We start from the raw sequence: 27,304 nt of genomic DNA on the forward strand, positions 1-27,304 counted from the left end.
GATTTTCAGCAGTAATGACTAGCAAAATTAGCGAGTTTCTTTCAGTTCAGTGGCATTGTTTATGTTCTGTGCCGCCAATATGGCCGATTGATGACTGTCGTGAAAACACACTATATTTGGTTACACCTCTAAATAGATTTAGTCCTAGTCTGCCACTTTCAGATCACATGTAAACTACCAATAAACCATACACCTAATTAAAATGAGATCAAATCTGAACTATATTTAAATGCTTGTTAAAAATCTGCCCTAATAGAGGCGTCTTTGTGACGTGCTTTATTTAAATTCAACACCACATAGTATGGGAAAAATGAAGTAAATAAGTGAATTTCAGCAGCACCGCACAAAGCAGATATGTTGGACGTTACCTCATTCATTATACAGCTTTCACAAACGCTAATCAAATATTCCATTTTCCATGTGTGTGTTTGAAGACACACTGAAGAGCGCAGAGGAGCGGCTACACAGTAAACAAGATCAATCATGTTGCATATGCAAAACGACAAAGCCCAGGGATCATATTTATCAAATACCTTTACAGCACACTGCTGTCTGAGTAGCCTAATATATTCCATCCATTACTTCACACGTCGGATTTGCCAATAAACGACATACAATAACTAAAATGGACTATTTTGGTCAAAATGCAAATGCACACGCCGCGGATAACCTGCGTGGAAATGCGTTACTTTAAGATTCGCCACCGTAAATTTGGGAGATTTTAGCAGTTCCATACGATGCCCGACCAAAGCAACACAATGCACATTTACAGCACCACAGTAAAGCTTGCACTTGATTTGTATGCAAGTTTTGGTTCAGGCCTGTGAAGCACAGACATCACATGCTAGAAAACATCATTATATTCCAGAACAATGGAAGTATACCAGTGGAAGTTGATTTCTTCCACGCCTGCTGTGAACACACATCCTCATTGAATTCTCTGCTGGTGTGTTTCGACGATGCTGTGCGCATGGGGAAAACTCATCTGGCATATTTACTGCTGCTGTGTAATTTTATTTATAGGGCATGCTACAGTATGAGTTTTGATGGGAGGCAGCCATCTGGTGGTGAAGCTCCTCACTGCATACTAAATAGCAGCACTTCATAAATGATACATAAAGTAGCCTATATGTATACATGTGTGTATATAGGTGTATTTCTTAATTAACTAGAAACATTTGTGGCGGGACAAATTAAAAGGCTCATTTCTTATTTTTTTTACCCAACATACATTACAACCGCAAACCAGTATTTGATTTGCTGTACGCCTATTGCTAGACAGAGACTGACAGAGGACAATTAGCATTTAGATTTGTGAGTACAAGGTTAACATTACATTTTGTTAATATGAATTATGAATTATATGAATTAAACACTGTTGAACGTGAATTTGTGTGTGTGTGTGTGTACTTGTTTTTGCTACACTGTGGGGACCAAATGTCCCCACAAGGATAGTAAAACCTGAAATTTTTGACCGCAGGCCGGTCCCCACAATGTTAAAAAATTATTAAAAATAGTAAATGATGTTTATCTGAAAGTGTAACGATGCAAACATGTTTTCTGTGAGGGCTAGGTTTAGGGTTAGGGTTGGGTTAGGGGGTTGACAATATCGTTTAGTCAGTATAAAAACTATAGAAGTCTATGGAAAGTCCCCACAATTTACAAAAACAAACGTGTGTGTGTGTGTAAGAAGCCGATAATAATTCGCTACAACTACCAAAATGAGTTTTAATGCTCGTTGACGCTTACATCCCTGGTGAAAAAAACAGCATATGCTGGTAGTTATGTTTTGATGCTGGTTTATGCCGGTTTAAGATGGTCCTTTGCTGGTTTATGCTGGTCATGTTGCTGGTCAAGGACCAGCATAAACCAGTTAAGGACCAGCATAAACCAGCAAAGGACCAGCTTAAATCAGAATCAAAACATACCTAACCAGCATCCCAGCATCAAAACATACGTACCAGCATATGCTGATTTTTCCACCAGGGATCCAGTATAGTCTAGCAACTTATTAGCAATGTTAGTTTTACTTTTAAGGTATCACTGTATAATTTATGCTGTAGAACATATGGATGGGGTCTTTAAATAGGCATCCTTTATTCAGAAAAAGGATACATTTGAATCATTGTACCAAAGAGTATGAAAATCACAAGACCCTAAATTAATTATTCCTGTTGAAATGAATATAGCCTATCTGTGTGAAACTCCTGTTGAAATCTAAAATGTAAATCTAAAAACCTTTGTGTGACTTAACTGTGCACCACGTCTGTCATAACCCACTTTTGTTTGCGCTTTAAGATTATTCAGCACATGTTCCTTCTCCCCACTTTAAGTCTGATGTTCATGGTAGCAGAGAGGCAGCAGAAGCCTGTGTCATAATCAGAGATCTGTCACATTCTGGTGGACACCCAAGGCAGAAATAGCGTGTGGCTTGTTCAAGTCAGGCCAGTTGTCTTTTTGATACAAACATGAAATGCATAAAGCATATTCTAAAAATCCTATCACTAAGCATTAACAGACACACTTTGAGATGTATACATTACAGAGTTCTGAATAGAAGATACCATTATGTCAAGGGATAATGCTGTAAAATGCATCTTGTGCATTATGAAAGGTTTTGTTGCATAATTGAGGAATAGGATAAGTTCTTCAAAGAGTTTATAGCTAAAAATGTATCTTAAGATGTTTTTTGAACACTATTAAATTTATCGCAGTTGAACAGATGTTGCATTGCTGTTGCAGCATTGTGTGATGCTCAGGGGTTCTGTTTACATATCAGGCTCGCAGCGCCTTTGATATCTTTGTAATTTTTGACCTACAAAGCAAAGGCTTCACATCACGCCCAAGAGGAACGCAAACATCAATGCACAGTCTTTGTTGACTGTCTTGTCTGACAAATTCCCTTCTGAGCAATAAATTCCTGACAGAGATACATTTATTGCTTATTGTTTGTCACTACTAAAACCTCATTAGCAATGATCCCTCTTTTATTTATTTTCTCTTTCCTCTTGTCCTGGTGGACACTGTTGTTTTTAGGACTTGAACTAAAACTACAAAAAAGCAAGCAAACAAATAATTAAATAATAAAAGATTTGTTTTATTTCTCTTAAAATATGGTAAGTCTATTTACTTTCCTATCCTATTTATTCACCACTATCCACCTTATTCTTTAATGCGGAAGTAAGCCTATGGGCGAGACTTCCAGTCCCGCTATAGGGAAATAACAATGTACAGTAAAATGTCAAACTGTTTGCAGTACAAACCAGTGTGTTTGTAATTAAGATAATACATTGAAATAATATGGTAAGACACACCGATTTGCATTATCAAGCTGTTCAAAAGTTGAGGGTCAGTAAGAGTTTTGCAAAGAAATTAATACTTTTATTCAGCAGGGATGCATTGAATTAATCAAAATGAATGCTTAAGACTGATATGCTGGTTGCTGAAAATTCAGCTTATCCATAACAAAAATAAATTATATTTTAAAATATATTAAAATAGAAAATAGTTCTTCTAAATGTACATTTTTACTGGGTTTTTGTTCAAATCAATGCAGCCTTGTTGAGCATATTGAGCACATGTATTAAAACGTTTATAAAAGATTTTAGTATTTGCCTTTAGCTTGTTTTCCAGTCAAAAGTTTTTATTTCAGATATATGCTTATCTTTGGATTTTTGTATGATTTTGAAAAAATCCTGAAAAAAGGTATTCAGCTGTTTTAAATATTGATAAAAATAATGATAAAAAATGTTTCTTGAACAGCAAATCAGCATATTAGAGTGATTTCTGTGGATCGTGATCAAGGATCATGTGACACTGAAGGCTGTAAGAACAGTAATAATGTTGAAAATTCAGGAATAAATTACATTTTAAAATATATTCATATAGAACATAGTTATTTTAAATAGTAAAAATATTTCAAAATTGTACTGCTTTCACTGTACTTTGGATCAAATAAATGCAAGCTTGTTGAGCAGAAGTTGAGCAGAAGACTTCCTTAAAAAAACATTAAAAATCATACTGTTCAAAAACTTTTGACTAGTAGTATATTAGAGGTCAAAGGTTCCCTTCATAACAGACACTGAATAAACGGTGAGAACATAGTAACTCCTGCTTAAAAAAATAACATTTTGTGAGTAAAACTGTTTTGGTCAGATAAAGTGGTATTAATCTGCTGTGTTATAGATTTGGCAAGGTGTTGACTGCAGCTTTTCACGAAAGATGAAGAGTTCACGTTTGTCCTAGAACACAATAGCTGTTGTTTTACTGTGAAGTCTCAAACATATCTGATTACAGCATTACAGCAAAGAACAGGTTATTGTCGCCACCTTATTCCTCAGCTTCATTTACCATTAATAATTTAAACACTGACACCTTTGTTGGCAACAATGTTGTTTTAGACACTACTCCGCTGGTGACGGTCTCCCTAGCCTTTGGACTTCTTTGAAAAAAGCTAATTTAATCAATTTCTTTGGATTAAATGGCTACAGCATAAGAGCTCTAATTCTGAACTCGTTTTTCATCTGGTTTGGTTTTCTTGTTGAAAAATATCTACAGACTTCTAACCTCGCTGGATAAATTAAAATCTAATAATGGCAAATGAGAAGATGCTTCCAGCTCAAGAGGCTGCCAAAATCTACCACACCAATTATGTGAGAAATGCCAGGGCCATCGGCGTCCTGTGGGCTGTTTTCACCATATGCTTCGCCATCATTACGGTGGTGGTCTTCATTCAGCCCTACTGGATTGGTGACAGTGTTAACACCCCGCAGGCTGGATACTTTGGGCTTTTTCACTACTGTATTGGCAACCCCATCACCTCCGAATTGGTCTGCAAAGGAAGCGTGTTCGATTTTGGTTCGATCCCCTCTGGGGCTTTCAGGACTGCTATGTTTTTTGTAGGCACCTCAATGCTGCTTATCGTAGGCACCATTGTGTGTTTGGGTCTTTTTTTCTTCTGCAGCTCGGGAAGTGTGTACAAGATATGCGCTTGGATGCAAACAGCTTCAGGTGGGCAAAGTGTTCAGCAGTTAGCCTTGCTAATAAGCATAAATACATTAAAGCAGTTTAAAAAGATGAAATTACAAAATTTAAAAAATATTGTTTAATACATTTATTAAGGGTAGATACCTGAATATGCTCAGACATTTATGTATTTGTTTATTTCCTATTGATCACGAGGCTGTGAGGCAATCCATTCAATGACATGGGAACCCTGCTGAAAAAAAAAAAACGGCTAAAACCAGCCTAGGCTGGTTGGCTGGTCTTAGCTGGATTAAGCTGGAAGTAGCTGGTTTTAGCTGGTTTCTCAGCCTGACCAGCCTAGCCAGGCTGACCAGCTCCCAGCCTGACCAGCTAAGGAAGTGGCCAAAACCCCTTTAAAACCAGACTGCTGACCAGCTAAAACCAGCCGACCAGCTTAGGCTGGTTTTAGCTGTTTTTTCAGCAGGGAATGATATGAGGTGATTAAATAATGATAGATTTCTTTTATCGGTTAGTATCCATTTAAAACGTAATGTCTTAATTTCACACTGTATGTTTTTCTGAGTTTTCTGGCACCAGGGAATATTTTGGAAAGACTATTTTAAGACATACTTGTGGCCTCAGCTAAGTTTAAAACATTATCAACTGTGCGTCTATCCCTCACAAACTCGTTTTCATTCCTGAAAAATTAAATATTGCCACTACCCTGAGTAAATGGATACTGAAATTTTTCTATCCACCTTACCGTTCAACGCGGAAGTAAGAGACTTCCAGTTTATTAGCGGTATTAAAATAATGAGAATAACAACAACATGCAGTAAATGGTAGAACTGCACTACAAACCAGTTTGTTCACAATTAAGATAATACATTAAAATAATCTGGTAAGACACACCAATTTGCAATATCAAGCAGCAAAACCAGCTGTTTTGTACAGCTAAAAATAGTTGGACAGATGAGACCGGAAGCCAAACCTATAAAATTTACAAATGGCCGTGGCCGTTCTTACCAGAAATGTAAGGTGGATAAAAAAATTAGGCATTTAACAGAAGTTATAGAAAAACATAACCTTTGCACTTGGTGTTGTAGCTGTGTTGATGGTGATGGGTTGTATGATTTATCCGGACGGCTGGGATGCCCCGGAGGTAAAGCGGATGTGTGGCGAGCGGACGGACAAGTACACGCTTGGGAACTGCACCATTCGTTGGGCCTATATTCTAGGCATTATCAGCATCCTGGACGCAGCATTACTGTCACTGCTAGCTTTCACTCTGGGCAACCGGCAAGACAAACTGCTGCCAGACGACTTCGAGGTGGAGAGTAACGGTAAGAGAAGTACTGATTAAGCAATGATTTGGAGATTAATTAGAACGTATTCGTGACGCATAATTCAGGGCAGAACTTGTTAATCTAACAATTAATTGACTGTTAATGTATCATAAGATTAATAAAACAAGTTCTTCATAAATAATGTTAAGTTTCTGTCCTACTAAATAATTATTCATTACTATATTTAGGTTGCAGTAACCTGTAGAAATACAAAATGCACAACTTTAACTATGTTGTATCCATTTGTTTACAGATAAAGCCTGAATCCAACAGATCTAAAGGGCAGTGGAAATGGAACTGGACATTCGTTGTAAAGTTAAAAGGAAATTATATTAATAAAAAAAAAAAAAAGAGAATGTTGTATACAGTATTGGGAATGTTACTTTGAAAATGTAATAGATTACAGATAAGTTACCCTATTTAAAATGTAAAAAGTAGTGTAACTATTTAAATTACTTTATTAAAGTAATCTGATTACATTTGATTACTTTTTGATTGCTCTAAATTTACCTTTACATTTAGTCATTTAGCAGATGCTTTTATCCAAAGTGGCTTACAAATGAGGATGCAAGAAGCAATCAAACTTTTAAAATCCTTCATCTCTTGAATTAAGATTATAATAATTAAATTTTAAAGCACAGCCACCACAAAATCAGACTTTAGCACCTCTTTTCACTTTGAGATCGTTCTGAGGATAAATACAGATTTAAAATCGCAAATATTGTTACAAATATTCAGATGTAATCCCCTTTGTAATCGTTAACATTTTCATAAGTACTTTAATCACACAGATTACATTTACATGTATTTTGTAAATTACATAATGTAGTCCCTTTCAGAATATTGTTACAAAGCAGATTTGTATTTGTATTTTTTTAATCTTTATATGATTATCTTTTATTTACTCATTGTATTTGACAAAGGCTATACATAATCACAATTTAAAAAAAAACAGTCTATATCAGATTAAGATTATTAAGTAAAATTGTCAATTTTTTTTTACAAAATGATTTCATTTATTTATTTTTTATTTGGAAAAGACTGTAAATAATCACAATTAAAAAAAAAAAAAAAAACATACTAAGATTATAAAGTAATAAAGTTTTTTTTTTTTGGCTGAAAATTCATGTGTTTTCCTGCAGTCTTTACCTTTTTTTCTATTGCTTTAAACAGGTTTGGCAATATCTTTTAATCTTTTATCTGTCCAAAAGATCAGTGTGCATTACAATGAATGGTACCCTACTTTTCCACCTCGATTTTATAACATTTTAATATTTTTGAAAAAGCAAGTCAGACAAACAGGTGCACCCATCCTCCAAATGCTTTATTAAAACACTTCTATCCAGCTAAATAATCTTAGCTTAGATGCAATAGTAGGATTTCTTTTAAAAACTGTACATGGCTGTAATATACAGATCAAGGCAAACTCTTTGGTACACATATATACAGACACACACGCATGCACATGCGCGCACACATAAAACATACGTACAACACACACACACACACACACTCACACTCACAAATGTTTTTTTCTTTTCTTTTTTTCCCCCCCAAATATCACTTTTGGTGGCCCTTGACATGTACTCACTTTATGTGGAAGCTTCTTGTACACAAAATGTACTGACCATGAGTGAGAAGACTTTAGCTCTTTAAAATCTAATCTGAGACAGACAAGATCAAAACCTACTGAACTAATACACACACACACACACACACACACACACACACAAAAGACACTTGTATAGTTGAGAGAAAAACACAGAGGTGTGGCGAATTTTGACGTTGAACAGAAACAATCTTAATTTATACTCTACAGTCATAAACCAAACAATTCCCTTTCCATAAACCACCATTCCTTTCCCACTCAGAAAACTACACGTAACAAAATGATCTCTTGTGCATCGCACTGCAGTCCGAGTCGTCGGCACTCGGGAGGATTGGACTGCATCACATGTTAGTACTGCAAAAAAACAGACCTCCATTTTAATTATTTACGACATCAGAAAATACCCCAGGTACCTAAAAAGGCGTCTCTCCTAGGTCTACTTTTTGTCCTTTGCCAAAATAAGAGGGACGGCAGTGGGATCAAGGTGAGTGCGATCCTCACGAAAAACCTCTCAACTCTGAAAAAGAGTAGAAGAAAGCAGCTAGAACAAAAACAGGTTTACTATTCCTCTGGTGAGCCAAACAAATGAAATCACTCAGATTAACAGAAGAAAAAGAACTACGCCGATATGCTCTAAAAACTGGAAAGTGATCTGTTGCAGTCTCTTGAGTTCAGGAAGAGATGGCCTGAAGTATGTGCAGTGATGCCAAGAGGCCACTAGAGGGCAAGCCAAGGGTGTCGCAGGCAGTCGGCAGCAGTGGCTCTTTTCTCTGGCAGGAGCTCCAGCATTGGAAGCAGGAAATCAGTGAAGGTCTCGGCCTCCTCCCGAGGCCACTCGTATTTATCCATCAAAACATCCAGCAAACCCCATGGCTTCAGTTTAGTGATGTGCTTCAGGTCACCTACAGAAAGCACACAATTAGAGCCCAGGCTTCTCAATCCATACAGTACTACTGTTTTTCCTTGCAACATTTTGATTAACGTCAACCCACAAAGCCACACAAAAATCAACATTAAACTTCCTTTTAAATTAATAATGTGATGCACCTCAGAGTGACACTGTATTCAAAAGACATTTTAAAAAGTTAATACATTTCTATTACAAAAAAAACCTTTTTTTTTTTTTTTTTTTTTTTTTTGGAATAATGCACACTGGTGAATTGTGCAAAACTGTGCATTAAATCAGTGGTTCTCAACTCCAGTCCATACAAAATGTGCAGAGCAGTGGGCCTCAAGAATTGGAGTTGAGAACTATTGCATTAAAGGGACCATGAACTGAGAAATCCAAATTCCTTTGATTTTTTGACATATGACGTCGTTGTACTATAAAAGCCTCCTGTAAGTTTAAAAACTCAACTTTCTTGTTAGTCTAAAAACAGCTTATATTGAAGCCAGCCTGCCAAAACAACAGGTTGTGGAATGTGCTACTTTATGACGTAATAGTGTGGCTAAACACCACCTCCGCAGAAGATCAACACCTGCTTCTACATCACCGCCTGTTTAGCCCCGCCCACCGATTCGCACATGTAGTGTAAATAATGAGCAGGAAACGTAAGGAAAAAGTGTATGAGCGTAATTTTTAATAAAGATAAACTTGGTCGTTAGTTCACTTCATTTTACCGCAGATTCATTTACCAACAAGGCACAATTCGAAGCAAGATTTTCAGAAAGATTATAACTAAAAGACAATGCTGTGCTACTATATTGTGTGAACTATTTTTATTACGTGGTCACCATGCTTTGTTATTCCAGACTGTTTGATATATAATGAGTATTTCTGCATTTTTAACTTAAATCACAGCAGTGTCCATCTGTGAAGAATGTAGGCTGTCAAACATGCACAACTGTTGTCAGCGCCGATAAATCTGTGGTTAGTGCACCGACATATACAGAGCAACTGCACTCACGGCAACCCGAGTTCGATTCCCGTCTCGAGATCCTATGCCAATCCCGCTCCCCTCTCTCTACCCAGTACTTTCCTGTCATCTCTCCACAGTCCTGTCTTAATAATAAAGCAACAAAAAGTCCCCCAAAAAAAGAAGAAACAACAGCATACACAACTGTTATCTAATCTGAGCAGTAGGCCGAGTTTACAATCTGCCACGCTCAAAGTGAGCTTTTCGATGAGGGGGGTCAAAACTAAGGTTGGGCAGTGTCTACCAAACTGCCATTGTACAATGTCTACAGTGAAACATTGCGATGGACAACAACATCGGGGTGTTCAGTGCCCGAAGCATCAATCTGTATTCAGAAAGGCACGAAAAACAAATTAGGCATCGTACGATGTCTACAGTGAAACATCGCGATGGACATTGAAATCGGGGTGTTCAGTAGGGATGGGCGATACCTCGTATTTTATTTTCGATCCGATACCGATATTTTCAAGCCAAGTATCGTCGATATCAATACCGATACCGATACCTCTAAACTAAACTGATCTTTTAAATTATTAACAGAATAAAATCAGTAATTATACTTACTTAACATTATATTTGAAAGTCATGTGTTTTAAACATTTCATAAGCTTTTTTTTTTCTTTTGATAACACTGTCAGATATAAAATGTACTAAAATTTTGTATTTTAGCTCTTTACTGGGCAGTAACCTCAAAGGTGCACCTTTCTTTACCCCTAAAGGCCAGGGAGCATACTAGTACCATACAAGTACACACGCATTAAGGGTAGATAAGGTACAAAGGTGTACCTCGAAGGGTACCTGATGAAAAACAACCATGGTGTTACATAAGTAGTACTAAAGTAGTACTAATGTTGTACCCCTAAAGGCCTAACTTTAACACAAATTGTTTCTTACAGACAGCAATTACAGGATATAACAACCAATTTGAACTTTTAACAACCAGTTTAGATAAATTTACTTACACAAACTAGCCTAATTAAAATAAATATTTCACGTACACTATACTGTTCAAGAGTCTGAGGTCAGTACGACTTTGTAATGTGTCTTTAACCATGCTAACAAAGGCTGCACTTATTTGAACAAAAACAAAACAAAACAAAACAAAAAAAAAAAAAACAGCAAGATTGGGAAAATAAACAATTAAAATAACTATTTTCTATTTTAATATATTTAGAAAAATGTAATTTAAAAAGCATCTGTGATCAAAGCTGAATTTTTTTTTATCATCATTACTCCTGCCTTGAGCGTCACATGATTCTTCAGAAATCATTCTAATATACTTTGCTACTCAAGAAACATTTTTTTTTTTAAATAATGCTTTATTATTTCAATGTCATGAGAACAAGAGGAAGAAACATTTCTGATTATTATCAATGTTGAATGAAGCGTCAGCAGCGAACGCTATCTGTGATCGATTGGTTCTGTCTTACAGCATTTGCGTGTGTTCCGATGAGCAGGAGAAATAGTTCTATCCTACACAATAATTCGTTAATAGTCTGTTGTTCCTCTTAGGGGCTTATTTCATGCACCAAACTTCTTGTAAAATAAATAAAATTAATGGTTAAAAATTCAGTTTATAATCGATATTTTTATGTGAGGATCGATCCTTTCGATACAACGTCAGTATCGAAAGTATCGATATTTCAGGATCGATCCGCCCATCCCTAGTGTTCAGTGCCCGAAGCGTCATTCTGTATTCAGAAAGGCACGGAAAACAAATTGCATGTTCTAACAAATAACACAAGCTACTAAGGCGACATGTGGACTGTCTAATGTCTGCAGTTTATATACAGTATAATTACCCAACGATATAACTGCGTGAGAAAGTACTGAAATATTTGTGTTTCTCTTATCTCGTATTTATTCTATTTAGGGGTTGCGGGGGGAAAGGAGGAGGGGTTGTCCGATGGGATTATGATGCCCCCTCAACATTGTGATGTCTATCAGCCATCGGCGAAAGACGATGACATCGTCTATTGGCCCTACACTAGTCAAAATAGTACAGAAAATTGCTTATTCTACATTATGATGGTTTTTGATGTAAAAACTTGATAAAAATTATAAGTGCACCTCAGAGAACATCACAAAATAATAAAAAAGGCAGTTCATGGCCATTTTAAATTAAAATTTCTGATTTCATGTTAACTGTAAAATGTCTGTAAATCCAAATATGCATACAAATCCATACATGAGGCTTTGCTTGAATTTGTTAGAGATACACTACCATTCAAAAGTTTGGGGTCAGTTTTTTATTTTTTTTTTTTAAAGTAATTACTTTTATTCAGCAAGCATGCATTAAATTGATTTTTTTTTTTTTTTTTAAAAATGTAAAAAGACATTGTTCCAAAAGACATACATTTCAAATAAATGCTGTTCTTTTGAACATTCATAGTTTCCACAAAAATATTAAGCAGCACAACTGTTTACAACATTGATAATAATATGTTTCTTGAGCACCAAATCAGCACATTAGAATGATTTCTGAAGAATCATGTGACACTGAAGACTGAAATAATGACTGCTAAAATGCAGCTTTGTGACCTGATAAATTACATTTTAAAATAAAATGAAAAAATTGAATTATAATACTACTTCACAACATACGTTTTTACTGTATTTTTAATCAAACAAATGCTGCCTTGGTGAACGAGACTTCTTTCGAAAACATTTAAAAAATGTTATTAACCACAAACATTTGAACTGTAGTGTACATATTTAACACTCATTTAAAGGGACAGTTCACCCAAAAATTAAAATTACCCCATGATTTACTCACCCTCAAGCCATCCTAGGTGTATATGACTCTCTTTTTTCAGACAAAATCATTCAGAGTTATATTACAAAATGTCTTTGCTCTTCCCAGCTTTATAATGGCAGTGAATGGCTGTTGAGATTTTTAACTCCAATAAAGCTTGATTTGTGTAAGAAAAATACACATATTAAAACTTAATAAAGTGTAATCTCTAACTTCTTCTAACTGACATACATGAGTTCACAAGGGAGAGGCGTTCCAGCGGATGACCTAGGCACAGCATTAGCTAGTCTGGCGAGAACCAAGTTTTATTTAATCAAATGAAAACCAGTGTCCTCTTGGCCTATATCGAAATCCTCCAACATTTTCTTTACAAATCAGCATTTTATACTTTGAATTTGTGACCACTGTTTTGTTTTTCTCTCTCCTCTGTGCTTTCGTGTTTCTTTTACTAATCCCCTAGAGCTGTGTGGAGCATGTTTTATGATAGGTGGATGCACTTTATTGGACTTCATAAAAAAATCTACAGCCATTCACTACCATTATAAAGCTTGCAAGAGCCAGCACTTTTTTAAATATAATTTCAATAGTATTCATCCAAATCTTGTTAAATTTACAATGAAATTTAATAACCCGAAATGAAACCATCATGACAAGGTATAAGCTGTATTCATAATGACCACATTACCTTTCTTGGTGAAAAACTCCTTGGAATATTTTCCGGTCAACATGAGTTTGCGTGGGACGGCTCCCAGCAGTTCAATGATCAAAGCTATGTGGTCTACCATCACACACAAAGTGTTGAGCAGGGAGGGGGGTGGTGAGGTGGAGGGGAGGACGAAAGATTGAACAATTTGATCAGACAGTGTTAATACAGACATTCACCCGTCCTGAGAGAAGAGAGATGATAAGGAAGGCAGGGAGACGCAACCATGTCCTGACAGCACCGACTCCAGTCACATAGTGAACTATTTTCACATCAGAGATTCAGACTAAAGATTTTAAGAAGAATTAGACTTGTGTAAAGCAGAAGTGTTTTTGAGCTTTTCCAGCCTCTGGTAGAGCTTCAAGCTAATTCAATGGAGTCACGCCACAAGACTGTGGCTTTGAAGCTACAACAGTTTGTCTACTGTGATGAGAGCCATATCAGACTTGTAAGAAAAGCCTCCTTGTGAACAACTGGACATTTGCTGAAGGAGGTTTTAGCAAAAAATTTCAAAAAGGTGTGACAAGGCTGTGCTGTCAACGGAGCTGCTGGATGTCCTCTCTTCCCTTCAAACCCTTCTCTCAGGGCAGGGCTCTTCCTGACAGGCGTACCTTTACGGCTGAAATATTCCTGTGAAAATTTCCCACTCAGAGCATAATGACGGGGGATATACCCCAAAAGCTCAATAATCAGAGCAAGATGGTCTGAGAGAGAGAAAGAGAGAGAGAGAGGGGACAAAGACAGAAAGAGAACATGATCATGGAATGGGGACAACCAAAAAAAAAAAAAAAAAAAAAAAAAAAAAAAAAAAAAAGGCAAATGACAGTGGGCCACAGTGACAGATTACAAGCTAAACAGGGAGTCTTACATCAGTGTCTCCAGTCAGCATATAAACGTTTGTTAGTGTCTACCAAGTGTACATAAACAGAACTTGAATGAGCAAAGGACAGAACAGTGACCGAAAAAACATGAGATGCACAGATTCCCAAGGTTCTCTATGCCAATAGGAAAATTCAGTAGCTACCTTTCTCTTCGAGATGACTTAAACTGGAATAAGTTTGAAGTGTGATCTGATTCTGCTCACTCCATATTTAGGAAAATCACATCAGCTGATTCCAGTGCAATGTGGTCTACCAAAAGATTAAGAACACAGCCTGTTCTAAGCAGAAGCATAATGAATCATTTCTGGTTTCTAGCCGTGTCTCCAGTTTGCCTTCTTGACTGACCAGATTCTACTAAATACCTTGCAGATATACAAATGCAATAAGTAAAAGAAAAACAACCCACAATTTACAACCAAATGCTTAATCTCTCTAGCCTTTATACTTGCAAAGCACCATGAAACGATTTGCCTTTGAAATCAATAGAATAATCTGAAATTTCACTTGAGTAGCTTGTTACTTTTATGTATTATACTTAAAGCAACAACAGTGGCTCCAAACATGCAAATTCTGATCATGACTAACATAACTGCCAATGTCACTCGCTCCAACACAAACACAATTACATCACAGATGACAGAACGCCTTAGAAACTGCTAACTAAGCTTGACTGATGGGTAATAAATTAGGTTTTGAGTTTACAAATTCTTCCCACACTCAATCAATTTCTAAGGCATGCAAATATGCATCTTTCTCTCTTAGTCTGTTTAGTTACAGCATCAACTAAGATATGAAAAACTAGGAGGAACAAAGAAACAAGGGTCAGTAAAACAGGCAGAAGTAGTGGGTGAAAGGTGGAGGTGGAGGAAGTGAATATGAAGAGGAAGTTTTTAGAAGAGACAAAGTCTCCATGCATTTTAACAGCAGGCTCTGATTGTTAGCAGGGAAATAAGCACAGGATTACAACACTGTAATATCATTACATATCAGTGCAGAAGAAAACAACAGACATAAAAATTGTTTTTTAAACTCCATTGCATAGTGCCTGTAGTGAGATATTAATATAGTCAGTCACATTAAAACTGAAATCATTAGGTATGTCCCTTAATGTAGGCATGTACGTGCATCTGCAGTTAAGATTATTATTACTGTAAATCTCTTCTCAACAAATGTTATGCAGGAAATATTCATCATTTTGTATTTGAGGTAGAAAGAAGAAATAGTGTATTACCTTCATCTCTGGAGTAATCTTCACCAGAGTGGGGCTCAAACAAATAATCACCAGTGGCCAATTCAAACGCCTGAAAAGAGAAAGAGCAATCCAATATCACGTCTGAACTGTTACCAAATTGATTCACCTGTTCTCACAAGGGTGCTTGTGGATTTATGTGAAAGCAATGCAGATTAACAAACTGATGAAAGACCACGTGTAGCTTCTCACCATGCAGGCTGTGCTCCATATGTCAGCGGGTGTGCTGTACCCTGATCCTAGCAGCACCTCCAGGGAGCGGTACTGTCGAGTCTGAATGTCTTCAGTAAAGTGCTTGTGCTGAAGAACAGAAAAATCATATCAATACATATCAGTGCTATGAACTAAATCTGATTGCTCAATTTAAAAACAGATTAAATCAACTTCTGTATTATCATTCTTAAAGTGAAAGATCAAAAATGAAAATTCGGTCATTAATGACTGGCCTTCATTCATCGTCGGAACACAAATTAAAATATCTTTCTGACCCTGCATAGGAAGCAATGTAGCTACCACGTTCAAGGCCCAGAAAGGTAGTAAGGACATCATTAAAATAATCCATGACTTCTCATAGCTTTATAAAATTACAGTTGAACCACTGATGTCACATGGACTATTTTAATGATGTCTTTTAATAACTTTCTGGGCTCTGAACGTGTCAGTTGCGTTGCTGTCTATGCAGTGTCAGAAAGCTCTTGAATTTCATCAAATATATCTTAATTTTTGTTCAGAGGATGTACAAATTTCTTACGGGTTTGGAACGACACGAGTAATTAATGACAGAATTTTCATTTTTGGGCAAACTAACCCATTAATAAATATCTCTGCAACATTTATCAGTCTACACTCGACCAAATAAACCTGAACTAAAGTTTGTGGCTGGTAAGATTGTTTTAATGTTTTTAAAACAAGTTTAAAAAAAAAAAAAAAAAAAGCATTAAGCATTAAAACACTTTTCAACCCTTTTAAAGTTTTAAGCTCAGTAAGGCTCAAAAATACAGTAGAACAATAACATTTTGAAACTATTTAATGTAATTTATTCCTGTGATGGATAAGCATACTTTCAGCATTCATTACTCATTACATTACTTTAGTATCACTTCAGTACCGGAAATCATTCTAACTTGTGTTTTGACAGATAAATGAGTACAATCTGGATTTCATCGGGTTATTAAGATTCTTACCACCCAGCAAGCGTTGCCAAGGTCAGCAATCTTGACCTTGATCTTTTCTGCATTAAGTGGCTCCAGTGGATTGACCAATAGGTTTCCCGATGACATCTTATCTGGAAGAGGAGGAAAAAGCTAATCAAAAAACAGCCAAATGTGGTCAATATGAACTGTCATTGTAAAGTGACTCATCAAAAATGCTCACTATGTGTTTGCATTGCAGGTTAGGAATGACAAGAGGGTGAAAAAATAACGACCCTTTAATTTTTTATGTACCCCTTTTATACATGTACCAGAATCATATGTGACCCTGGGCCACAAAACCAGTTGTAAGTAGCAAAGGTATATTTGTAGCAATAGCCAACAATACACTGTGTGCAGAATTATTAGGCATGTTGATATTCTGCTCATATTTTTTTCCCAAACACATTTTACCAATTCCAAACCACATCAGTCTTAATAACTACTGTTAATTTTGTATTTAATCATTTATATGTGATATATAACTGTCCGTGAAGGCTGGAAGTGAAAAACTCCTTATATTCAGGTGTGCGTAATTATTAGGCATGTTTTCTTTTACAGAAAAAATGAGCCAAAAAAGAGATTTAACCCAGACTGAAAAGTCAGAATTATTAAATGCCCATGAGAAGAATGCAATACTAATGCATTACAAGAATTCGCAAAGTTAAGGCTTGACCATTGGACAGCGAAATGCTTGTTGAGTCTGCATGGTCAGAAAAAACAGGTGGAGAAGAAAAGATGCATGTTAACCGCAAAAGAATTAGGAATTAAGGTGAAGAATTAGGTGTGACACCATCAGGAACCGTTTCCAGTTCTCCAGCGCCACCATTTTCCAGAACTGCAACCTACCTGGAGTCTTCAGAAGTACAATGTGTCAGGTTCTCAGAGACTTTGCTTGGTAAAAAATCCTAAAAAATGCCCCTGACTTAATAAGAATAACAAGCTGACGTGATGTGAAATACATGAAGACAGTTTTTTTTATAGGCTTTATAGACAGATAAGTTGAGTGTGACTCTTGAAGGACAAGCATCACATCCTCTTGTACCTCTGATTCAAGAATTTATCTTCCAAAATCTGGCAGTACATTTTGGGAGTTCATTTTAGTCCATCTCTGCAAGTCAGACTTTTCAGGATAGGAGACTAAACATGAACTCCCAAAACGTACTGCCAGATTTTGGAAGATAAATTCTTGAATCAGAGGCACAAGAGGATGTGATGCTTGTCCTTCAAGAGTCACTCTCAACTTATCTGTCTATAAAGCCTATAAAAAAACTGTCTTCATGTATTTCACAACACGTCAGCTTGTTATTCTTATTAAGTCAGGGGCATTTTTTAGGATTTTTTACCAAGAAAAGTCTCTGAGAACCTGACACATTGCACTTCTGAAGACTCCAGGTAGGTTGCAGTTCTGGAAAATGGTGGTGCTGGAGAACTGGAAACGGTTCCTGATGGTGTCACACCTAATTCTTCACCTTAATTCCTAATTCCTTTGCAGTTAACATGCATCTTTTCTTCTCCACCTGTTTTTTCTGACCATGCAGACTCAACAAGCATTTCGCTGTCCAATGGTCAAGCCTTAACTTTGCAAATTCTTGTATTGCATTAGTATTGCATTCTTCTCATGGGCATTTAATAATTTGGACTTTTCAGTCTTGGTTAAATATCTTTTTTGGCTCATTTTATCTGTAAAAGAAAACATGCCTAATAATTCTGCACACCTGAATATAAGGAGTTTTTCACTTCCAGCCTTTTGGGACAATTATATATCACATATAAATGATTAAATACAAAATTAACAGTAGTTATTAAGACTGATGTGGTTTGGAATTGGTAAAATGTGTTTGGAAAAAAAATATGACCAGAACATCAACATGCCTAATAATTCTGCACACAGTGTACATTGTATGGGTCAAAATCGATCGATTTTTCTTTTAGGCCAAAAATCATTAGGATATTAAGTAAAGATCGTGTTTTATGAAGATTTTGTAAATTTCCTACCGTAAATATTTTTAAAACTTAATTTTTGATTAGTAATATGCATTGCTAAGAACTTCATTTGGACAATTTTAAAGGCGATTTTCTCAATAATTAGATTTTTTGCACCCTGAGATTACAGATTTTCAAACAGTTGTATCTCAACCAAATATCTTAAACCATACATCAATGTAAAGCTTATATAACTTTCAGATGATGTATAAATCTCAATTTAAAAAACAAAATTACCCTTGATGACTGGTTTTGTGGTCCAGGGTCACAAATAATCTTCACTAAAAGAAGAATTGAAAAGGCATAGAAAATCCACTGACCATTCTTTAGCTTATCCTTGTTCTGTTCCCTGGCTCTGGTTCTAATCTTTTGCTGATCTTCGTCTCCGAGAGGCAGCTCTCCCTCCTCCAGCTGCTCTCGGACTGAGGTGCCATTACTGTAGTCGGCCTGGTCTAGTTCAGGGGACTCTGCCCCATTACAATACTCATACATGCTTTCAGCTATATCCTCTGGGCTTGTGTTTGCATTATGCTGGTCCTCCTGTAGCAGTTGACCATGTCTCTGGTCTCCTTGCTCTTCCTCTTCAGGCTGTGTTTGACTGGAGTGCATGCAGCCGTTACAGTTGAGCTCAAGTGAAGCATCTGAGGTTAGTCTTTCTCTAGGCTCCACTATTAAGCGAGACACAGAGAAACAGAAATATAATGTGTTAATGGAAGCTGACTGACAGCTAATCACAAATAATAGCAAATTCTAAATAACTTTAAAACCTCAGGAAAACAATTAGAAACTAACTTATAGTGTCCTCAGTAGCAATGTCCTGCAGTGATGCCTGTCTGAGTGGTGCACAAGAGGGGGATTTGGGGGATTCTGGGTCATCTTCCTCTTCCTCTTTGCCTTCAGGCCCAACCTCCATCTCCTCCAAGTCCATAATACACTTCTCCAGGAGCTCCGCTTGACGCTTCTGTTTCTTCTTTAGCTTCTTTTTCTTGTTTTTTGACATTTTTGATGCCTGACAAAGAGCAAGATGAGCAATCACTGTTAATGCTTAAAAGCAAAAGCATTTTGATGATCAACAAAAAGATAATTTCATTCTTTTAATTGAAACGTGTGATGTAAAAACATCTGCTGAAGAAGAAAAAAACATACCTGTTTAGGTGCTGGGGCAGTGCTCACTAGAAGATAAAAATCAACAAGTCATTGTCTCATAATGACAGCTTGCAAAGTAAACCCATTTTAAGAACAGTATGCTAAAGGGTAAGAAAGCTAACCAACGAGTTGCGTTACGAAGAGAATGTGAACTTGTTAAAAAAAAAACTACTGGGGAAAAGTTGACACATAATCATTTGAAACTGACTGAAGCTGTGCAATAAGCGCGCTTCCTAGTGTGTGTCAGTAAGCAGAACTGCTGTACCTGCTGACCCAGATGGAGGGGGAGCGCCTGCTTTCTGCCACTCAGTAGCTTCTGCAGCCAAACGCCTGACATACAGCTCATCCACGTTCATGAGAATGTTTTCTGGCTTAATGTCTGTGTGGATGATTTGACACTTGGTGTGCAGGTAATCCAGACCTTGAAGCACCTAAGATTTCAAAAACAAAGAGACTCAACTATAAAAATATCTATTAATAACTTTCTAAACATACTTGGTCAACATAACATATCATTTTAATCACAATGCTGAATATTAACAATACAACACAACATTACATTATCATTATTATTGGTTATTCACAACTCTCTGAAACAGATGATTCTGATTGCCTCTGATTCTAATTGAGAAACAGCCTATAGGATTTTTTTTGTTTGTTTGTTTTTGAAAAAAGTCTCTTACACTCACCAACGTAACAGCTAAAGTCTGTCTACACTGGATGCGACAAAGTGACCGTTACAAATCATTTAAACTTTGTGTGAGCATGACATAAATAGAATGCGTTAGCAGTTTACTGTTGGGGATTTGTTGTGTTGTGAATTTTACAGGATTCTTTGATGAACAGAAAGTATAAAAGAACAGCATTCATTTGAAATTCAGATCACTTCAGATTAATTTAAAGGAGAAGATCACTTCCAGAATGAAAATGTACTCACCCCCATGTTTTTTAAGATGCTCAGGTCTTTCTTTATTCAGTTGAAAATAAATGAAGTTTGAGGAAAACATTCCAAGATTTCTCTCTGTATAGTGGACTTGAAGGTTTAAACTGCATTTTTAGTGCAGCTTTAAAGGGCTCTACACGATCCCAGCTGAGGAAGGGTCGTATCTAGTAAAACGATCTGTCATTTTCTAAGAAAAAAATTTTTTTTTTTTTTTTTTTACATTTTTAACCACAAATGCTTGTCTTGAACTAGCTCGACCTCACACATTATGTAACCGTGCACACGTGACATAGGCCGAAGTACCGACACAGTGTTTACAAAGAACACATGCAAAGAAAGTCAAACGACCCTTTACAAAAAAAAAAGAAAAAACATGCATGTGCATCACAGAGGTAGTGCAAGATGAGCATTTGTGTTTAAAAAAGATATACATTTTTTATTTTTTCAGAAAATAAAACCATTTCACTAAATAAGATGTAGAGCCCTTTGAAGCTGCACTGAAACTGCAATTTGGACCTTCAACCTGTTGCCCACCACTGAAGTCCACTATATGGAGAAAATTCCTGAGAATGTTTTCCTTAAAAAATTTCTTTGTGACTGAAGAAAGAAAGACAAGAACACCTTGGATGACATGGGGGTGAGTAAATTATCAAGAAATTTTAATTCTGGAGGTGAACTTCTCCTGTAATGCATCCTTGCTAAATATAAGTATTAAATTCTTTAAAAGTAATGCACATTACCCCTTACAAACATTCTCATAGTCTATTCTCATGGTTTCATTTAAAAAAAGTTGTGACAAACTAATTATAAAATCATTCTGAATTTTTAATAAAACCAAAAATGTTAAGTAAGACTGTAAACTCATAATTAATCTGTAACTGATCCACTAAATCCAGGACAGCAGTTAATTAGTCAAACCGCTATTACGTGAACACTGATCTGGTTGTGTGATTGTGTGCTGCGTTACCTGTCGAATGATGCTCTTGACACAGGGCAGAGGTAAGCCTTGATAGTTGGACTTGATAATCCATTTAAGCAAGTGGTGCCCTAGAACTTCAAACACCATGCAGACATCTGAAAGGTCAAGTGAAGGTCCAATGCTTTTAAAACAGAAACTGCTGTTCATAGGAATAACTGTAAAAGTTCTAACTGGAGAAACACATCAGAAAAACTTCTTCCAGCATAATCACTACAAAGCAACAACTGTTTCAAAGTCAGCATTCACAAGTGCCCTTGTAAAAGAATTCAGGGTATCTTAAAATAGCATGAGACACCTGCTTGAAGACTTCTTGACCCATTTTCTCTCTTACACACACACACACAAACAAAACATTCTCCATATTCAAGGATACGAGTCCCATTGACCCCTGAGATCTTGAAGTCATCCAGCAGCTGCACAACCATCTCTCTGTTTGGATCATCAGGGTCTGTATTTCTGACCTGAAAACAAATGAAAAGAAAGAAAAAAAAGAAAGAAAGAAAGAAAGAAAGAAAGAAAGAAAGAAAAAAGGACAACATCTTGGTTCAGTAATACATCAAATTATGCTTGCCTAGAAACAAATACAAAAAAAATCTTTTTTTTTTCCCCAACCTTGTTTGTTTTCGTTTTCTTTTAACCCTTCCTATTTTTAAAAATTATTATTTGAAGCATTTTCATTTCAGAAGTTTTTTGGGATACTTACAGATCTGAGTAACTTTATTTCATCCAGAGCTGTTTCAGTGTAATGCTCTGCACTTTTCACCACCTTCATTGCAACAAACCGCTTCCCTCTACAGAGAAGGAAAAAGGAAGAGAAAAACAGTATCATGCATTAGCAATTTTGGCACATTATAATGTGTCATACACTACCATTCAAAAGTTTTTGAACAGTAAGATTTTTTTTAAGAAATTTCTTCTGCTAACCGCATTTATTTGATCCAAAGTACAGCAAAAAATAAATAAATAAATAAAATTGTAAAATATTTTTACTATTTAAAATAACTGTTTCCTATTTTAATACATTTTAAAATGCAATTTATTCCTGTGATCAAAGCTACATTTTTAGCATCATTACTCCAAAGATCAGCATTTTCTGAAATAAAAAGCTTTTGTAATATTATAAACTATTAAACTATACCATTCAAAAGCTATATATATATATATATATATATATATATATACATAAAACATTCTATTCTATTCTATTTCAGATAAATGGTTTTTGAGCAGCAAATCAGAATATTAGAATGATTTCAGAAGGATCATGTGACACTGAAGACTGGAGTAATGATGCTAAAAATTCAGCTTTGATCACAGAAATAAATCTAATTTTAAGATATATACTAATAGCAAACCATTATTTTAAATATATTTATATATACTTTTTGCAAGACTTTGGATCAAATAAATGCAGGCTAGGTGAGAAGAAGAGACTTCTTTAAAAGACATTACAAATCTTACTGTTCAAAAATTTTATACTGTTAGTATGTGTTATTTAAAATGATAATGCTCTTACTGGATGTCCCAAGCCAGCCAAACAGTGGAGAAATGTCCCCATCCCAGCTTCCGGATCACGTGGTATTTACCATTAAATAGGTCCCCTATTTTCACATGGTGATATCCTCCTAACCAAAGAAGAACAGCAATCTTTCAGCTTGTATTCAGACAGCTCATTGATTGTCCTTCAGAGCTGGTTTAATTGTCATTCTGTTAGGGATTGATTTTAAACAATCAATTTAAAGTACATTGAGAACAAAAATAAAAAAAGAGAACTTGACCAGACTATTGAGATTTTAAAACAAGTAAATAATTAATACAGCAAATAATAAAGTGTGGAAAAAAAAAACATCACAGATATTTGAAACATACAGTCATAGTGGTATAAACACAGGAAGATGGCACTCCTGTATTTACAGTACCAAATATCAGTTTCTTTTGCAGTTTACAGTGGTGTTGCACTTCCAGGAAGAAATTTTAGTTTCAACAGATGCTTGCAAGAAAAAAACAACGACTGTGAAACAAGGAAGTGCCTTTAGTCTTTTTAGAGTTCTCAGACTGAGATAGTCATTTCAGCAATTTTAAGTCTCATCTATAATAACCAAGCTGTAACTTCTGCTGTCAAAAAGACTGTGTAGAGCTTAGTCTCCAACCTTTGCAATAGTCATTAGGATCTTCTTGCTCTTCATCGTCAGAGCCGAGGATTTCCTCATCAGGCTCCTGTATCTGGGTCTCTGTCGGGGGCTGCTGTTGTGATGCCCCGCGTGGAGGATGTGCTGGCCTGAGGGATGACAGTACATTTCATTTAGGTCAATAGACATGCATTACAACGCAGTCTATATAGGGCAGTCCGCGTACAGTATAAACACTCACAGAGCGGGCTCATCTTACATGAAAGACTGTTTGATGCTGATTTTACATGGTCTAAATGTTCTGACAACCATTTCAGCATGTGATTTTCATTTCTGACACACTACAATCAAAGGGCCTGCATAAAAACTACATAAAACACCTTTATTTATTTAATGAGCTCACTGAGTAACTGAACTGGACTGACTAGAATTGATTTAAAAGGTAAAACAGAAGTTGAAATTATAACAAAAATTACTGAAGCCTGATTGAACAACTTTGTGATGCTGTTTACTATTGCAAAGCTGTTTTAAAACAATCTGTATTGTTTAAAAAATAAAACATAAAGTGTTAAAAATTGGCACTGTTTGTTCCATAACTTTAACATCTGAAACATATTTCCAGTCCCCAAAAGTTTTTTAGAGTGAAAAAGGGATATTTAGATTATTAAAATGCTCTTTGCACTAAAAAATGGCTCTTGTAATAACTTTTGAATTGGAAGGTTCTCTGAGGAACCAAAAAAATGATTAAGCTATGGAAAAACCCCTTTTGGAACCACTATTATTAAGAGTGTAAATAAATAAACTTGACATTAAAAACTTAATCTGTCATCTGAATCTAAATCCAAGAAACACAACTATGCACATAGCCAGTGTTTCATTTTCTACCACACAAGCCCTTTTGTTAAATACCATGTAGACACTATTGAGTGAAAAGTCTGCCAGTGTGTGAATGCATTTCACTGCCTACATGTATCCATGCTTGGTTTAACCCATGCAAGAAAAAAAAAGCACCCGTGTCTTGCATCACAAAAAACGAAGTGAAAGAAAGCGCAACTTGATACTGTGTGTGCCAGGAAGATGACTTCATTTGCCAAAATGTTACGAGATATTGTCAAATGAACACGGTTCAACAACCAAGACTGAATAACCAGAGCAAACTCAAGATGAGTCATTCTGTACACATCAAAACAGTGACGTCTAAACTGACACTGCACTTAACAACCTACTAAACATTTCCAGGACATCATAAAAAAAAGCCTAGACACAGAACTGTGCACCATATTATGGTTTGTAATGTATTAATATCCTATAATCACATTCTAGGATAGAGTTACTGTGCACAACCAAGTATACATACAGACAGTCCTTCTTAGGTCTAGTCTAATATTCTCATTTTAAAAAGCAAAATTAGTACCCAAATAAATAAAATAATAAATAAACACTAGCAGGGGGGAAAAAAAACAAACAAACAAGAGAACAAAGCACTCACTTTTTGGTCGACTTCTTGGCTTTGGCCCTTTTCTTCCTTGCCTGAAGTGCCAGAACTGGTGTGACAAATGAGGTACAACATATTACAATGAAACTATTAATACAAATCACTTAAACTCAGTTCCTCAAAGCCAGGTAAACATAGCCTGACATGTATGGAGACACACAGACCGGTGATAGTGCTCTTATGTAATCTTATGTAATGCACATAAACAATACACAGCTGGGTGTTTACAGTGTGACAGGAACTGAGCGCTTTACATAGGTGCAGACGTGGCTCTTCAATAACAGCAGTGTTTTTTTAATGTATTTTTATAACGGCTGGAACATGGATGCAAAAACGAGGCTGAAGGAAATAAATTCCTGAAGTTTCCACGACAGCAAAGAGGAAACCAGAAGCTTTCAACTCTCATCCAGCTGATACGTGCACGCGCCTACTCAAAAGATTAACGTCTGTCAAAACAAAAGTTAAATCGCTTAAAGTGAAAGCGATGTAAACCGACAATAAAGCGTGCCCCTGGGGCGTGATAAAAATAAATTTAGCTCACTTCAGCTGCAGCTGAGTGGCTACATGCTAACGCTAAAGACACCAGCCCATGCCTACTAAGATAAAATGCGCATTTTTGCTTTAATATTACACTACACGTTTAAGTCAGAATGTACGCTAGTCACCTTGCCTCATGTGTAATCGTTATCGCTTCAAATAAGGCAAATATTATTCAGAGAAAGTAAAGGAAGAGATTACCTTTTCTCTCCATGTTGGCCCCTTAGTTGGCGGCTTGGGTGGCCCTGCGCATGCGCGCACCTCCGGACACGCGCATCTTGACTCTTGCGCGTCCACAATATGAACAGGCACATTTTTGTCAGAATACATTTTTAAAATGTATGTGCTTTCGTAATTAGACATCGAATGGAAAGATGCGACAGAAGTAGCCAGACGTGCGCATTTTAAATTATCTAACGATGACTTGGATGAACACATGAAAACAAAGCACAGGTAAATCCACCAGACAAAAGTATCATGGTAGCCATAGTTACACCGTCTATTAAAATTATGGTTATTATGGTCCCCTTTTTTTCTAAGAGATTGAAACAACTTTTGAAGGTGCATTTGGTCATAAAATGCATTTTGGAGTAGTTCACTTCCAAACAAAAATGTACAGATAATGTCATCGAAGATGTTCATGTCTTTCTTTCTTCAGCCGTAAAGAAATTATGTTTTTTGAGGAAAACATTTCAGGATTTCTCTCTATATAGTGGACTTCCAGGGTGCCCATGAGTTTGAACTTCCAAAATCCAGTTTAAATGCAGCTTTAAAGGGCTGTAAACGATCCCAGCCGAGGAATAAGGGTCTTATCTAGCGAAACAATTTTCTAAAAAAAAATAAATAAATAAATAATTTATATACTTTTTAACCTCAAACGCTCATCTTGTCTAGGTCTGTGTGAACACTATGCGTTCCGGTTCAAAACAGATAGGGCATGTCGAAAAACTCCCATGTCATTTTCTCCTCCAACTTCAAAATCGTCCTACATCACTGTTTTACATTTATTTGTAAAGGGTGTTTGAATTTCTTTGAATGTTTACTTTGTAAACACTGGGCCGGTACTTCTGCAGCGATGTAGGACAATTTTGAGGTTAGAGGAGAAAATGAGATGGGAGTTTTTTGACATACCCTTACTGTCATGAACACAGAGTTCACGCAGAGCTAGACAAGATGAGCATTTGAGGTTAAAAAGTATATAAATTGTAATTTTTTTGAGAAAATAACCAACCTTTTCACTAGATAAAACCCTTATTCCTTGGCAGGGATCGTTACAGCCTTTTGAAATTGCATTTTGGAAGTTCAAACTCAGGGGCACCATTGAAGTCCACTATATGAAGAGGAATCCTGAAATGTTTTCCTCAAAAAATAAAACTATTTCTTTACGATTGAAGAAAGAAAGACACGAACATCTTGGATGGCAAGGGGGTCTGTAAATGTTTGTTCTGGAAGTGAACTAATCCTTTAATACACCT

At 36.2% G+C, this 27,304-nt stretch overlaps 2 protein-coding genes across 3 annotated transcripts; one reads left to right on the forward strand and one right to left on the reverse strand.

Annotated features, from left to right (window-relative positions):
• Positions 1-4,424: 4,424 nt before the first annotated feature.
• On the forward strand, positions 4,425-6,716 carry lhfpl5b (LHFPL tetraspan subfamily member 5b). Its single transcript, XM_051117830.1, has 3 exons — positions 4,425-5,010; positions 6,072-6,308; positions 6,565-6,716. Exons 1-3 carry the CDS (start codon positions 4,593-4,595, stop codon positions 6,573-6,575), a joined length of 666 nt encoding a protein of 221 aa, XP_050973787.1. The 5' UTR covers positions 4,425-4,592; the 3' UTR covers positions 6,576-6,716.
• An 898-nt stretch (positions 6,717-7,614) lies between these two features.
• srpk1a (SRSF protein kinase 1a) lies at positions 7,615-26,117 on the reverse strand. Of its 2 annotated transcripts, none has more exons than XM_051117408.1 (16): positions 26,031-26,117; positions 25,287-25,341; positions 23,819-23,946; positions 23,185-23,293; positions 22,372-22,459; positions 22,042-22,129; positions 21,657-21,763; positions 20,012-20,177; positions 19,747-19,772; positions 19,393-19,609; positions 18,921-19,268; positions 16,609-16,709; positions 15,617-15,724; positions 15,407-15,476; positions 13,277-13,369; positions 7,615-8,822 (listed from the first exon to the last, which is right to left on the reverse strand). In XM_051117408.1, the coding sequence occupies exons 1-16, from the start codon at positions 26,041-26,043 to the stop codon at positions 8,638-8,640; spliced, it is 1,902 nt and encodes a 633-aa protein (XP_050973365.1). In that variant the 5' UTR covers positions 26,044-26,117; the 3' UTR covers positions 7,615-8,637. The 2 variants fall into 2 exon arrangements, with proteins under 2 accessions (XP_050973365.1, XP_050973366.1); XM_051117409.1 differs by lacking the exon at positions 13,277-13,369 and adding an exon at positions 13,906-13,998.
• Between the last annotated feature and the right edge of the window lie 1,187 nt (positions 26,118-27,304).

Source organism: Labeo rohita, chromosome 8 (assembly GCF_022985175.1).
Source record: "Labeo rohita strain BAU-BD-2019 chromosome 8, IGBB_LRoh.1.0, whole genome shotgun sequence".
Taxonomy (NCBI): Eukaryota; Metazoa; Chordata; class Actinopteri; order Cypriniformes; family Cyprinidae; genus Labeo; species Labeo rohita.